The following is a 15,134-nucleotide window of genomic DNA, read 5'->3' as shown; positions in this document are numbered from 1 at the left end:
GAAGTTAAATTTACATTCTCCGGATATCTTTTTCCTCTGAAGATGCGCCTTTAAGGGGATAGTTCAAATGAGACATTTGCGCCAAGTATCACTGATAATTCTGTCTCTCATTGCTTTCCCTCTGGTCCTGGGATCTTTGCAGCCCCTGTGAAGGGAGTCTACTTCAGGGTCACTTCCTGTGGTCCTCCTCAGACACTATTGGTTTAGTTCTATATAAGAACGGACTGCATATAATGGAGCTTCAAGTGGAGCATCAAAAAGTTCCGGTGATTACCACATGCGCTGCAGCCGCACTGCAGCTGGACGCGGGAGATCAGATTTAATTGAGTCTCCGATCAGACAACCTGATCTTTAATGACCGGTATACTTACAATACCTTCAGTGTGTTCCTGCTGTTCCCCTGTGAAGAGGAGTTTGTGCTGTACTGAAGATCACAACTGTCTGGTTTGGAGGTGAGGACTCACCTGTTCCACTCTGAGGATCAGAATTTTCTTTCAGTAATAAATATATTCAGAAAAAATGATTTTGTATCTATTCATAATTTAAGGTCAGTTTTTTTCTTCTTACTTGCATGAATTGGGTGGCTGAGCTGAATTGGGAATTAAAGTCATTAAGGTTATAATCAAAAGCATACAGGTAAAATAAATGATGGTCCATTGGACTGTTCATGGTCATTTAAACAAGTGAACGTTTATAACTTTATTTTCTTACGCTATATTTTTATTCAAATTATATCAAAATGTTCAATACATAGGAAGGAAAAGTAGGAAAAGTCACAAAGGGGGGAACCATATGGATTTCACAATGGCAGACTAATCAAATTTTCTGAATGACAATGGTAAAATTGAGAATTGTGGCATCACTAGTGACTACTTTTTAAATAGGCTACTGAAGCTACCTTGCAAATGCCATGTTTCATAGCATGTTTCCAATTCCTACCATTGTTTTTTCAGATGAAAAATGTGTTAGTTTGTTAATGGGGAATAATGGTAAATTCTCATGTTCTTGAATTGTATCCTTGCATTACTAAAAACATCCTATATTCATTATACTTGGTTATAAGTAAATTAGTTGGAAATAGCCAAGCCAATACCCTTTCATTAGGATCATGGGTAGTATTGGTAATTGTCAACTGAGTGAATGAGATAGCTGGGATTACAGCATAGATACCAACAGAAAATGTCCCTTTACCTGTGGTTACTCACATTTTTATACATCATACCAGCATGCTTAGGTTTTTGTGTTAATCTGTGTAACTGCCACTATCTGCAAAATGTCATCCATTTTAATTGTGCTTCAGAACAGAACTGAAAATGCCATGCAATGCCAATCACTATGAAACTGCATGAAATAAAAAAATACCCAACACAAAGCCCTAAGATTTTTGTTGTTGTTGTTAACATTTATTTATTCATATATTAATGGTATTTGACAGTGTTTTTTTTTTTTAAACATCAAAATATACACACACCATGAGACAACACGTACACATATTGCTTGTGAAAACACGATTCGAAGCTTCGGAGGAGCACAACTTCTAAAACCACGGAGATGTGAAGCCCGACCCTCATGTAAACAACATCTACGAATTCACCCTTCACGGGTGGAGCTACCAACACAGCACAACACAGACGCGGAATGATTCCAAATGCACAGCTTCCCACCTTTTTTTTTAAACGAATCACATAACCATAAATAGATAAATTAAGCACATATTTTTTAAATACTATATTGGATTTGTTTTTCCAAAATAAGGAACCCGCAAATGTGGAATAACGAATAATCCCGTAATTTCAAAGTGGTCTTGTAAACACAAATGATCCCCGACCCCCTTGTTGTTCAAATGGCGGGAAGATATTGTTTTTACCGCGGAGAACTGGCATGCAAATGTTAGGAGGGCAGGGAAGGTCACATTTAACTTTAAAAGACAGGGATAGATCGATAGAAATTCAAGGATAAAATAGTTCATGTGTTCAACAAATATAATTCGACGGGTACGAGGGAGGAAGTGCTGCTCTATTTGAAGTCCAGAAGGTTGCAGTCAATCTTGTAGTACACGTAGGGGTAGTACTCCTGCTGGCTCAGATTCAGGCCTGGGATGTCCATGGATGCCTGGAGCAGAGAGAGAGAGAAAGAGAGAGAGAAAAGGACATCCACCATTACTGAACAGCTGCATAGTTAATAATGGTCGCACATTATCCAATAGCTTGATGCTATAAGATTGAGACGGTAAAAAAAAAACATTACAAAGTTTCCAGAGGACTAGAGCTGCAGGACAATTCAAGGCTTTTTTTTTTTTTTTTTTAAACATTTTCTTAAATTCTGCCCTTACACGATTATCAGTTTGTCCTGTTGCTTTGGAAGCCACTAAACTCACAACTGTTTGGACAACCATTGCAGCTAAGCACAGCTACAGAAAAGGCAGAAAAATGCACTTTGTCAAGAACTGAACAAAATTCAAGCCTTTTCAGAACCATTACTGTAATTCATTAAGAAGCCATGGGAATGTTGTTAGATACTTCAAGTTCACAAAATTGTTCTCCCTATTACATAAATGTAAAATGCACACATCTGGGAAATTGTGTTGCTTGTTGCTACAACAATTAATGAAGCAACTTTCATACAAATAGCTTTTATTTTGTCAAGGTGCATCAGGATGTCATTTGTTGTTCTGATCCAGGAAAGGCACAGACCTCAAACTTACTTTTAGACTCTGAGTACTAAGCACAGAGCACTCAACCCTGGCCCTGAAGGGTCCTTTTGTTCCAGACAGGCACTTATAAACCTGATTCTAATGCCCCTCCACTGAATCAACTCAGCTTGCCTCAGCAATGACGGGTAAAACCTTGGCCCTCTCTGCACTGAATCTCCGTATCTCCACTCAACACGCTGAGCTGAAGCTGGCCATGCTGACTCCGCCCCCTGAGCACGAGGTCCGGCAGAGCGGCCAATCAGCACTCACGTCGATGATGGCGGCAGCGCTGCTGTCCAGGTGCTTGTACAGGTCGTACAGGACCTCCCGCAGCTTCTTCATGTTCTTCTTGTTGGGCTGCAGCAGCATGGCCTGGAAGTTGACAGGCAGCCCGTACCTGTGGAGACAGATGCAGTTGCGGCTCAGGCCTGCTAGCGCTCAAACAACACAGAGGGGCTCTGCCTGGGGGGCATCCGTTTAATCAGGGTGGGCCTCAACGGCAAACAGGCAATAAGAAGCACCCACATCAACCATGCTGAGAACACAAGCACACATATGCGCACAAACACACATGCATGCACATACATACGCACGTGCACACACGTACACACACACATACACACACGCGCATGCATGCATGCATGCACACACACACAAACTCACAAACACACGCACACACAAACTCACAAACAAACGCACACGTGTACACACATACACACGCACACACTCACACACATGGGCAGAGGAAATACGGAACCACTGGATTTATGACAAGGCAGCATGGAATGTTGTGGTAATAAGAGATCTGCACTCTAGATTGTATGGCTAGGAAATTGCATTCATTCTTGTTCTCAAGAATAGTCTTTCCTATAAATGTCGCTGTTAGAAATCCACCTGAATTTATGAGCAACACAACACAGAAGCTGCGGGACTGAAAGCTGTATAAATCACCCTGACTGAAAGCATTAGCCTAGCAAATAAGTTACACAGACAGCACCAGCATACGGCCCTTACCTTAAGACAGACTCCACAAAAACCCTTAATGCTTTTATATGGGTCCACGCAATGAAAGCTTCACTGAAGTTCACCTTCAGCCATCGAACCAGAGGCCCCTATAGCAAGGAACAGGACAAGTTTAGCAGCAGCATCCGCCATATAAAATAGCACTGCGAACAGATATAGATCTAAAACAGAAACGTAACAAGAGAACCAGCAGAGCAAGCACACAAGGCAGCTCTTCGTCCTCAGAGCAGGAAGGGTTTTCCCCCGCGCACAGGGCGAAGACCAGGATATAAACCAGGGATATACGTACAAACTGCTTCTTCTTGTCAGTGGAGAGGCGGGTCATTTCCTCCTTGTCGGCCTTCATCTCCTCCTCGTTGTACTGGAAGTCCCGCACCGTGAACCTGAGCCGAGACAGAGTCACAGAGCATGCTCCTGAGAGGGGTTCTACACACCTTCCCACAGAACATGCTCCTGAGAGGGCTTCTACACAGCTAGCCCCCGTAAAGCTCCAGTGTACAGCTCACATGGCCCATAAGCCACATTCACAACCTGCACCTATGTGCGTTTCTAAATGTAAAACTGCTGGTGGGCCAATGCGCATTTATGGTTAAAAATTATGCCATATCTAGTTTTGAGCACCAGCACAGCAGTAGATTCCCTTTAACTAGGTGAGGACACAACACTAAATTGTAACCAGAGGCTTTATAACATGTCTAATTCAGTTTGATTGGGCTTTTCACTGAGGCAGCCTGGGGACTGAGCAATGCACCCAAGGGATCTGTGAGACTTACTTGTTCTCCCTGGCCTTGTGTCTGAAGTCATCGATGGCCTTCCTGAAGAGGGTGACGCTGAACAGGCCACTCTCCTGGTCCTCAAACAGCAGGCTGTGGGGTTCAGTGCTGGGGTTAGCATTACTCTACATCTACCGCTCTAAACTAACAATATGCTCATAAAGCACACCTTATGGACACCCCTTGTCCTGAAATATCCAATATGAACACAAAGCAAAAATTTCATCCACTCCACCAGACACATTTCCACCTGCTGCCATTTGCAAATATTTCAGCTTCCGTGTGCAGACTGGTATTTAATCAATAGCTTTTTAATGATCCTTTCAGTAAAAAAATAATTAAATCAATGTCATGTGCTCGTTGTGATTTCAAGAGTTTTAGCATGATTCATGTTTCAAATGCTGCTAAATACGGTTCCCAAAAAATGCTAGCTTGCCTCATAGGCAAAGTTATAATTTTGTTGGCCAAAAAAAACTGCGTCAGTAAGTGACAGAATGCAATGTGATTAGTAGTTTCAAAGTTGTTTCGTTGTAATCAATTTAAATGTTCAGGTGGTTTGTAGAGATTCTTATGATGGTCCATGGAAAAGTCAGAGAACCACTGGTTTGGGACCAGAAGGTCTCAACAAAAAACAGAGGGTAAGATCTTCCATCAGAAGAGAAGCTCTCTTTGCGACCTTCTTCAAAAGGTGCATTTTGACAAAGTAAGACAAAGAAACCGGGGTAATTCAAGCTTCAATTAAAGACTGAACCCCTTAAAATTGGGCAGCTTCCACCTAACTGTCGAATTTAGCGAGTGGTGTAGGGAAATGAAGAGTAGGGGCGGATCCTCAGAGAGACTGTGGGCACTGCGGCCACGTCTCGCAGCAGCTGACGCTCGTTAGCGTGAGTAAATCGCACAGCTGGGCTGCAGGGCGTGAGCTTCATTAGCAGCGGCGCGGCTGCAGCAGTCCCAGGGCTGATTACCACCCTCCGACACAGCGTTTAGCCACCCGCCACCGCTAACCGCTCTTTCATCTGCAAGTGCAGAGCAGCTCTGTAGCAGCTAGCGTGGCTATCGGTCAGAACCGGGAGAACAGGATTCAACGGGCTCTGAACTGCAGCCTTCGAACGCTAAGCCTGGTCTCAGACGCACTGATCTATTTCGGGACTCAGGCAGGTATAATTCTGCTGCGTGTTCTTTTCTGAGGCCTGTACGGAGTGAATGAGACCCCTCCCCCTACTCCACTGGCCAATGAGGAAAAACGTCCCTCGTCCTGCTGCGGGGGTCTCCTTGGAAACAAGGTCCCCTGATCTCAGGGGTCGCCCGTCTCCTTTCTTCAGCTGTGAGGGGCGACGTGAGAACCGTCAACCGATTGTGATATGGCAATACTCTGAAACCTGGGCCTCTATTCTCCTCCAGGGAAGAATCACTCTATACTAGAGGTAATCAACCCTGTTCCTGCAAGACCTACCATCCTGTAGGTTCTCACTCCTAACAAAGTGCACCTCATTCAACAGCTAGAGGTCTTGCTGAGCTGCTAAACAGTAGAGTCAGGTGTGCCAAGTTAGGGTTGAAGTGAAAACCTACAGAACAGTAGATCTCCAGGAACAGGGTTGGTTACCGCTGCGCTATACAAAGCAAGAGTAATGTTATGATGAAACCCGCTACCAGGAAACGCTGCCGGACAGGACTCCAGAACGGACACATTTCACAGCCCCAACGGCACCATCGCAAACGTCTGTTTCTTTAAAGGCTGACTCTCTCTGGGACAAATATGCAGCCAAACTGCAGATATCCTGTACAGTGTCCTGTGTGTGTCTGCAGTGGGGCAGGGCCATTCTCAAGGGGACACTTTCCTACACTGGGTCTGTTATAAATCTGGAAAAGGGCTTTGAGAGACATGTTATATGACTGCATAATAACTGCATGATCCGAAAGTCCCATTGCTGCATAAGTAAATGACAAATACCATGTAAAATTAAGTACAGGTGCATAATTACAGGAAGAAATTAAAATGATAAACTAGAAATTAGCGTGCAAATATTTGAGGATTATCCAGCAAACACAGTGCAAAGTGAAAAGACTGTTAGCAGAAACTTCAAAGGCTGCATCTCTGACTGTAACACATCACTCTCTCGTTAATGTGGATATGTAATTAAAAGGTAATTCATTCCTGCAGTCTCCCTCCGCGTTAGCGTTACCCTGGCTTTAGCAATGTGCTTCACATTGTGATCTCATCACAGAACTCACTTAGTGGAACGAGGCACCACCATTTCTGCAAGAGTTTCGTAGGTCTTCTGCCAGTCAGCGTAGCTTACTCTGAGGGAGAGATAAAGCTTGTATCTAGTATGTGCTGGAGCAACATCATCCCAATGAAAACACAAGGGGAATCAAAAGCACTTAGCTACATTTCGGTTAAACCAAAAATACCACATTTTTCTCATACAGGGAATGACAGGAAAAAATGAATAAGAGGATGGTTGAAATATGGCTCCAGAACAGGGATAAAACCTAAGACACTAGAGGGCACCAATCAATAGAGGGAGCCAATGTTGCTTATCAAATCTATCAGAAACAATTCCTCCAATACTGTATTCAATAGCTCACTATTAGTGGCTGACGACCTTATTAAAAGATCTATCAATGAAAAACACAGTCCACTGACATTCCAGAAAATTTTTCACTTACTTTGGAACAACCACCAGCATAGTGATCAGGTATTCAGAATCAAGCACGAAGTCTTCTTTCTTCACAATGTCAGCCAAACTCCTGGTCAATAAGCTCCCCCTGGTGGACACAATGGATTAGTGCTGGTGTCAGCGTATCTAAATTCCTGACATCTTCGAAGCGTATGTAGCCAGCTGCAGCTTTTTTCACTCTGCAGTCTACCAGCTGAGCTGCACAGTCAGTCTGATTCTGAAGCTCAACTGATCAGAAGAGTGGCTCTTGCAAAATGAGCCAGGAGGGGCCCGCTGACCGTAACACTCCCTCACTGGGTAGACACTACACAGTAAAACATACAGCGTTAAATCAACTCCACTAACAGTTGCATTAACACTGGACATTTTACTGAGTGTGACCAATTAGTTATGAACAGCCCTGTGGGACTGACTACTGCAGTCAGCACAGCCAGGATTCTGAGGATTCTGAATCACGGTGCATGTCACTGCACTGGAAGGACAGGGCTATGAGGCATCCAGACAGCCCCATATGACAGCGTGTTAAGGGTTAAACAGAGGGAGGCTCCAGAGACGAGGCTGACGCTGACACTCACGCATTCTTCCTCTCCAGGTTCTGTAGGTTCCCCTTCAGGTTGTTGTAGGCCGACGCCCTGGCCTTCAAGTCATTGTCGATCTGTGTCACTTGCTGAAGGAAAAAGGCATGACACGAGACCCTTAAAGTGGCAATCCTTCATTTTTTCATATTAAAAAAATGCCATATGTGATGCCATGCTGGCATATTTGTAGCAATATCAATTCAATGTGTTTGCTTTCTGAACTTTTTCCTCTATATGCTATTTTTCATGGGCGGTACATGGGCGGGGTGGCTATTATTCATGCACGCACAGGAAGGTCCATATCAAACGCGAAAGAGCAAGCACATAAAATCCAAAAAGCGTCTTTAAAATAAGGTTTGATATGTTGCTCGATATAACCGTGTCAGACAGCACTGCTGGTTGTTTCCAGGAAGTCTGTTTTCTGTTTTCAGTATGCTACCGCTGGATTATCTTCCAGGAAAAACAATCACTTGATGTGCTCCTAGTAATAGCTTTGTTTCAAATGGAACTCTGGTATTTGGTGTGAAAAGAACCTTCTGTGACCACCAGTCACCACAGATGTCGCCAAATGCACCAAAACTTAAGGACAGCCACATTTTAAAAGTGTGCGTTCCGAGGCCTACAACACAGGCATGCATGCAAAACCATCGGCATGTCCACAGGTCCCACAGTTACCTTGGCTATGATCTCAGAGATGTTCTTCAGAGACTGCTTGATGGGATACTTCGCCATGTCCCACTGAAACCTGGTTATGTAGGTGACGAGGTCCACTGGAACGACATGCAAGGCTGCATTAAGCCCAAATTCAACACAAGTGAACTGAAACTAGGAGCCTCATTCACACTGTATGGCTGAGCTGTATAAAATACAAGAATTTTAAATGAGCAGAATTTGACCTTGACTCCATAACAACAACTGTTTACATGCCATAAGTAAGAACTTTTTACTGAATGCATTTATTAGGTTTCAAGTGCTCACCAATAGCATTTCACTAGAGGCTAGTTTCTTCTTCCTGAAAGTGCACATTTTAGTCCTGGGGGACCACTGTGTACACTGGTTTTCATTCCAACTTCAACTGCAATTTTACAAGCTGTTAATTTTTCTTAATTATGTGCTTTTCATGTTTTAGAGCGGGGGCCCCAGTCTTATCCAGAAAGGGCCAGTGTGGGTGCACACACCTGATTCTACTAATCAACCATTAGAGTCTTTGCTAAGCACTTTGATTAGTAGAATGAGGTGTGTGTACTCACACTGGCTCTTTCTGGGTAAGACTGGGGACTCTGGGATTGCAGGTGAGGTTGGAATGAAAACCAACATACACAGTGGTCACCCAGGACCGAGTTTGAGAACTACTGCTTTAAACCATTTTGTTTTTTTTAATTTTTTAAATTTTTTTAATTGTTTGGGCAATGCAATTAGCAAAAGAAACTAAATGAATAAGGAAGCCATTTATTTGCTCAGGATAAGCTTTAAAAACAACTTGAAAAAATCTGGTCTCTCTCATGTATATTTTAAGCGCACCCAGGCAGATTGCTCTGATTCAGAAACAAGCCATGACTAATCAAATGACTAAATATAATGCATAACCTTCAGATATTCTCTATCCACCACAGAGTCACCTCACTCGTATACATACATACACATGCATGTAACTGTACAACAATGTGACCGCTGGAGCAGCTTACCCCCATTGGCCAGCAGGTTCTCCTGGACTTTGTCTCGGCTGTCCTCCAGCACATCCGCCATGTACTGGGCCACCTTCTTTACCACACTGCCGGGACGGGACACAGCGGCTTTTACCCATATTCACCCGGCATCATCACAAAACAGTCCCAAAACCAGGATCTCCTCATTGTGTGAGACTGGTTTGAGACAGATTCTGGTGCATTTCCTTCATCAGATATTTTCAGTGGCTGACCATGCTCCACGCCTATGTCACCAATCATGTCTATGTTAATGAGCAATAGAGCAAAATTCCTTTACAGCTATATGAGAACTAATCACTGGAGAAGAGCAGTACAACAACCTTTGAACATTAAAATGAGTTTCACTTTCTGTGAAGGTATAGGCAGAAAATACTAGGGCAGTACAATGCATGACACATCTAATCAGCACTCGTCCATGTTTTTCATAAAAGTTTTCAGATTTACATTAGAGTACCAGAGTGGGCTTTAGATATTTAATCCAGGTCTATTCTCTATGTTCTTATCGAACACATAAGGAATACTCGCTTTCCATCATAAGTAAATACAGAGGGCCAGGTCACAATCAATCAAAGCCTCACCAATGTACGGAATTATCTTATTTTGGTGCATATAGACAACATTCATCCAGTGAGGTGCAGGTATATCTTTACACAAAAGAGGGGCTTCTTGTATGGTTCATCAGCCTGAACTTTTCTGCTGAATTTCTAAAAGGTTAAGAGAGACTCTAAACGTCATAAATACAACCGAGTGGAAATATCTAAACGTCACAAAACAGCCAATGACTAACAGTGCGCGTGCGTCCACACCGCTCTGTGAAATTCCTCATGTGGATGAAGGCGCGCAGCAAACTGAGCTGAGGGCACATATCTGTGGTCAGGACGGGAGGGACGGAACCGCGCTCATTTCCAAAAGCGTCAGAGCTTCGGAGCAGATCCGTGACATGCACCATTACCTCTCAACAAAAGCATCCAGTTTGGCCAGCTCATCTGACAATCCCACCAAGACATCCAGTGTTCCCACCTGTTTAGAGAGCAAATATCACAGGGACACGTGACCCAGTAGTTTAAACCCAGCCCAGCTGGCACAAGTTAGTTATGTCAGACAAACTGTGATGTAGTCATAATGTACAAAGCACACTGGTAGAAGAACACCAATTCCCATAAAACATGGCTGAGAGTTGGGGAGGGGCTAATCATGTGACCTTTCGAGACAGCTGGGCCTCCTGGATCTCCCGAAAAGCTATAGGCCAGCTCCCCAGATCCTCAAGGTCAAGTGACCTCAAGGGGCGGAGCTCACCTTGAGGTCGGGGATGTTGAACTTGTTGTTGGTGGACAGGTTGTTGTTCCGAGTGGTGGCCACCATCAGCTTGTCCCAGGTCTGCTGGCAGGTCTTCTCCCCGGGCGCAGAGATCAGCCAGAACTCGGTCATGGCTGCAGACGACGAGGCGGCCAGGCTGGCGGTGAGGAGCGGTCACTGGGAGACAAGAAACAGCGTGTGCCACACTGAACCTGAGGGGCATGCGGTCGCTTCAGACACATAATTCCTACCATCACTGTGGATTCAGCTCAGGTCTGAGTAGGAGTGGGTGCCCAGCAGTCACTGAGATAAGGAAGTGAAACCCCTCTTACGAGGGAACAATGCATAGTTTCACTTAAAATAGAAAGAATCTATCCACAGATATACATTAAGCTATTAACATTAAAATGAAAAAATATGGATGTGAGTCCAGGACGACAAACACAGAAAAAAAGAACATGTGGTCATTGACTGTGAAGAATACATAGGCCCGTGATACAAGAAACCAATGTCTGCCCAAAAACTGGGGAAATTCATAGCATTCAGTCTTAATTCCAGACTAATTTCACTCATATCGTTACTTTAAACATCATACACGTTGGAGTACTCTGCATGCAAGCCAGCATTTCTATTCTATAAATAACACTATACGGAGGTATTTCAACCTCCTTGGACACATACAGTAATACATGCCTGTTGGAAAAACAGACGTATCAGTGTTTGAGTTAGCACTAAAGAAGAGTAAATGATTAAGCACAAACTGACATGATCTCTAGTCTCTACCAGAGAAAATCAAATGTCTCGGATGCGGCCGTCCATGAACGAAATCTCAATTGATTCAGCAATGGGTCCTTTGACATCTAACACTGACTAACTTCTACATCGGCAGCATTTCGCAAATATGACCTTCATTGTGAACAGACTTATGACAAAATGCATGGTATGACATTATATGTTTGTGATGGTTGTTCAAAATTAATATGAATTTAATTTATGAGAACACCGTCATTGGGAACTTAATTTTAAATTATTGCTCGTTGGGAGCGCAGAAGCGCAGTCAATGTTATATTTTCCGTTTCACACTGAAATTCCTCTTGTGCCATGGTTCCCATTTATTTAACTTCCGTACATGACAGATCACGAGCTCCTGTCGATATGTTGGACTATTTTCAACAATTTGCTACCCAGCTAAATGTTAAGTACCTGAAAATTCATTACTGCTTGCTGGTATAGAGAATTCGAATTAAGATATAGAATTAAGATTCTGATTTGTACGCATGCGCCACCATTTGATAAATACAGCCCGTTAACGTTACCGGTTTTGTGAAGATGCCAGTCAGAGATATTTAGCTTTAGCTAGCTAGCCATCAACAAGCCATCACCTAACGTAGACTGCCTGGGTTATATGGAAGAAAAATCGAGTGACAACTGTCTTCAAGCACTTACCAGAATTACGATGAAAAAGAATCACTTGTTCACGAGACAATATGCGGTGATAATTCCTACAGTTTATCATACATAGCTGGTTAACTAAGCAGCTAATCTGTTTTTTTCATGTCAGAGGTCTTTCCAGAGAGGAGCATCACATTCATAGTCAGCTGATCAGATGAGTAGCTGCAGTTCTGCGCAGAACGAATTGCGCAGAAGCAGCGCGCAGACGACTCCCCGTGGCTGGTAAGGTCACTACCGCAAGGGAGGGGGGGTTGTTTCAGTTCGCCATGGTTTTACACTATTGACCCCTGGTGGATGGGATGAATTTCCAGGAAAAACATCTATATTAAAATGTAGTCATGTTTGCTTACCTTCAAAATATTGAAAAAACTGTGAAAATGTATCCAAATTTCCTTGCCGTCCAAACACAGGGATTTTTAGCATATTTAACTTGCCATAGATTTTTTTCATTTCTTTTTTCTTTATTACAAAAACAGTGTGTAGAAAAAAATGTTTTGTTTGTAAGAAAAAGTAGGCTATCTGACAAAAAAAGAAACAACTATGGTAGAGGTCTCCACAGCTCAGCCAGCAGTCTCCACTGACAACATTTTTTAATTTGGTTTCCTAATATCTGACTTTCAACTATGCCATTTAAGCAGGCAACTCTGGATTCTTATTCATCAATCTATATGATAATTATTTTTTTGTGGCAAGTTTACCAAGTTGACTAACCAAAACATTCACTGGTGAAGCAGATGCAGCATTGCATTCACTGACAATTAGTTTGCCAAAGCATAAGAGCCATTTGTGCCCGCTCAGTATCATTTGTGAGGGATTTCATCAAGGAGAGAGGCGTTTCCAGGCATACAGTAGGATAAAAGGCCTTGAGGGAGCTAAGGCCTTGAATTATATTCTTGAATATTTATTTTATGCATATCTGACCAAAAATCTTGCAGCTTGGTACCGTTCCAAAGCATATACATAACTGTGCCCTCCTTCTCTTAACATTTATCTCTTAGCTGAGTCTGGATGATGTCTGTGAAGGATTTTGAACTGAACAAGTGTGGTCTTAAATTCACTGGAAATCTTCCAGATTTTTTCTAAAAATCCTGTTGCATTCTTTGTCTTTAAAGGTAGTCTTAAGGTCTGTCCCACAGACCAATTGTAGAGTGTAAGCACCACTACACGTGTGCCTCCAGAGTAGAGTATAGTACCGTGACACTTCTGGCCTCCACCACACACCTCAAGTGTTTGTTTTAGAGTGTCAACCTGAGGGAGAGGAGCCACAAGACAGTCATAGGCCTGGGTGAGTAAATGTCTAAGCTCCAGAACTGATTCTGAGGAAGGTCAAATTCCTCCTTCAGTTTGTCTAAAGACTTGTGGCTCCCTCATACTGTCATGGTTTCGTATTCCTTTGTGCTATCCAGGCTACTCGGCTACTCATTTCGAGAGCTATTCTCTTTTCAGCAAACGGGCACGAGTATTCAGTTGATACACGTGCAGCATTCTTCCTACTACTGAGCTTATTGGTGGAGTCCTAATTACGGTCAATTAGTTCCATCTGGTGTCATTCTATATAACTCCCCTCTAAGAGCAGCTTGTTGCTTTTGCATCTAATTCTCATTTTGCAAAGAGCTGGTAAGGTGCTTAGTATTAAAGAAAAGAAAAGAAAAGAAAAGAAAAGAAAAGAAAAGAAAAGAAAAGAAAAGAAAAGAAAAGAAAAGAAAGACTTGGTAAGTCGGTATAGCTTAGAGCAAAGTTTTGAGTTAGGTGTTATACTGATAGTGGGTTTCTGGTGACTTGATTCAATTGGTAGCAGCTGAGGAAAAAGGGGGATCTTTTAAAACTGAACTCAACTATTCCAGCCATTTCCAGACACACAATCATGAGGCCCTTGCAGAGGTTAGCGAAGTGTTGAGCCAACAAACCGTTAACCTCACAAATAAGGTCAACACTTTGCTTGTGAACTCTTCCAGGAAGAGCACTGGTAAGCAGAAGTGTCTAATATTTCAATAGATGCAGATGGAAGTGTGACTGTAGAACAGTGCTGAGCAAGACACCATGAATTCAAAAGGAGACCCATTTTCTTATAGCTGTGGTTCAGTTTGCGTCCTTGTGGTGTGTGAATTTAGATAAATACAGTGCAGCTTCAGATCCCAGGTATGACACTGAAACTCTACAGATGAGTGAAGTATTTGAAATATTTAGTTGTATAAATGAACAGTAAAGATGCTAAATATTAGCGATGTCACCATCTGACAAGGGTATCAGCTAACCCAGTAAACTGTAATCACACCCGTCTGGCTTGGGTGCAGAGGCTGCATGTGCAGTGTTCAGGGGATGACCGGGTTGAAACACACTGGATCAGTGCAGATACGCATTACTCAGCATGCACAGCTGTGCTTATGTGAACAGCGTTCTCATTGCACAAAAACCACATTTCCGCTTTTGGTTGAAAATAGAGTGAATGCGTAAGCAGTAGGTCCTGTCATCAGAGACTCTGAATTAGAGGCAAAGAGAAAAATTAATTATTTTTCCTAAACCTTTCCTGCAGCTCAGTAACTGTAATCCTTCGTGAATTTGCTGTGAGCATTCAAACAATTTAACAAACAAACAATTATTCAGCATTTCTCAGGAGACATTGTGTGGATTCGCAAATGACATCCTTTTGTAAAATGTTTACAACGCGCACAGGGAAAAAGTAGAAACTCAACTTCTCAAAAGTAAAGCAGAAAAACGCAAAAATGTACACAGATTCATTAAATAAGCAGAACAGTAAACTATTAACAGGTCACATTGTATTTTCATGGCTATATTTGTTTATCAAAAATTGATCAATGTTTACTTGCACATGACAGAATGTTAATCGGTTGCTCAAAATGTGCAAGCCTGTAGAATTCGGAGAGCGAGTCATCACTGGGATGTTGGGCGCTGAAACCCAACACGTAAAAAGG

General features: G+C 42.8%; 1 protein-coding gene across 1 annotated transcript; it reads right to left on the bottom strand.

The window, feature by feature from the left end:
• Positions 1-1,393: 1,393 nt before the first annotated feature.
• Positions 1,394-12,380, bottom strand: atp6v1c1b (ATPase H+ transporting V1 subunit C1b). Its single transcript, XM_035431385.1, has 13 exons — positions 12,196-12,380; positions 10,750-10,926; positions 10,406-10,473; positions 9,433-9,518; positions 8,423-8,517; positions 7,745-7,836; positions 7,159-7,257; positions 6,721-6,789; positions 4,489-4,581; positions 4,005-4,098; positions 3,707-3,804; positions 2,963-3,089; positions 1,394-2,112 (listed from the first exon to the last, which is right to left on the bottom strand). The coding sequence occupies exons 2-13, from the start codon at positions 10,879-10,881 to the stop codon at positions 2,017-2,019; spliced, it is 1,149 nt and encodes a 382-aa protein (XP_035287276.1). The 5' UTR covers positions 10,882-10,926; positions 12,196-12,380; the 3' UTR covers positions 1,394-2,016.
• Positions 12,381-15,134: the final 2,754 nt, after the last annotated feature.

Source organism: Anguilla anguilla, chromosome 8, assembly GCF_013347855.1.
Source record: "Anguilla anguilla isolate fAngAng1 chromosome 8, fAngAng1.pri, whole genome shotgun sequence".
NCBI classification, from domain to species: domain Eukaryota; kingdom Metazoa; phylum Chordata; class Actinopteri; order Anguilliformes; family Anguillidae; genus Anguilla; species Anguilla anguilla.
Note: the sequence above shows the minus strand (reverse complement) of the source record. Positions and strands in the feature narration are given on the sequence as shown.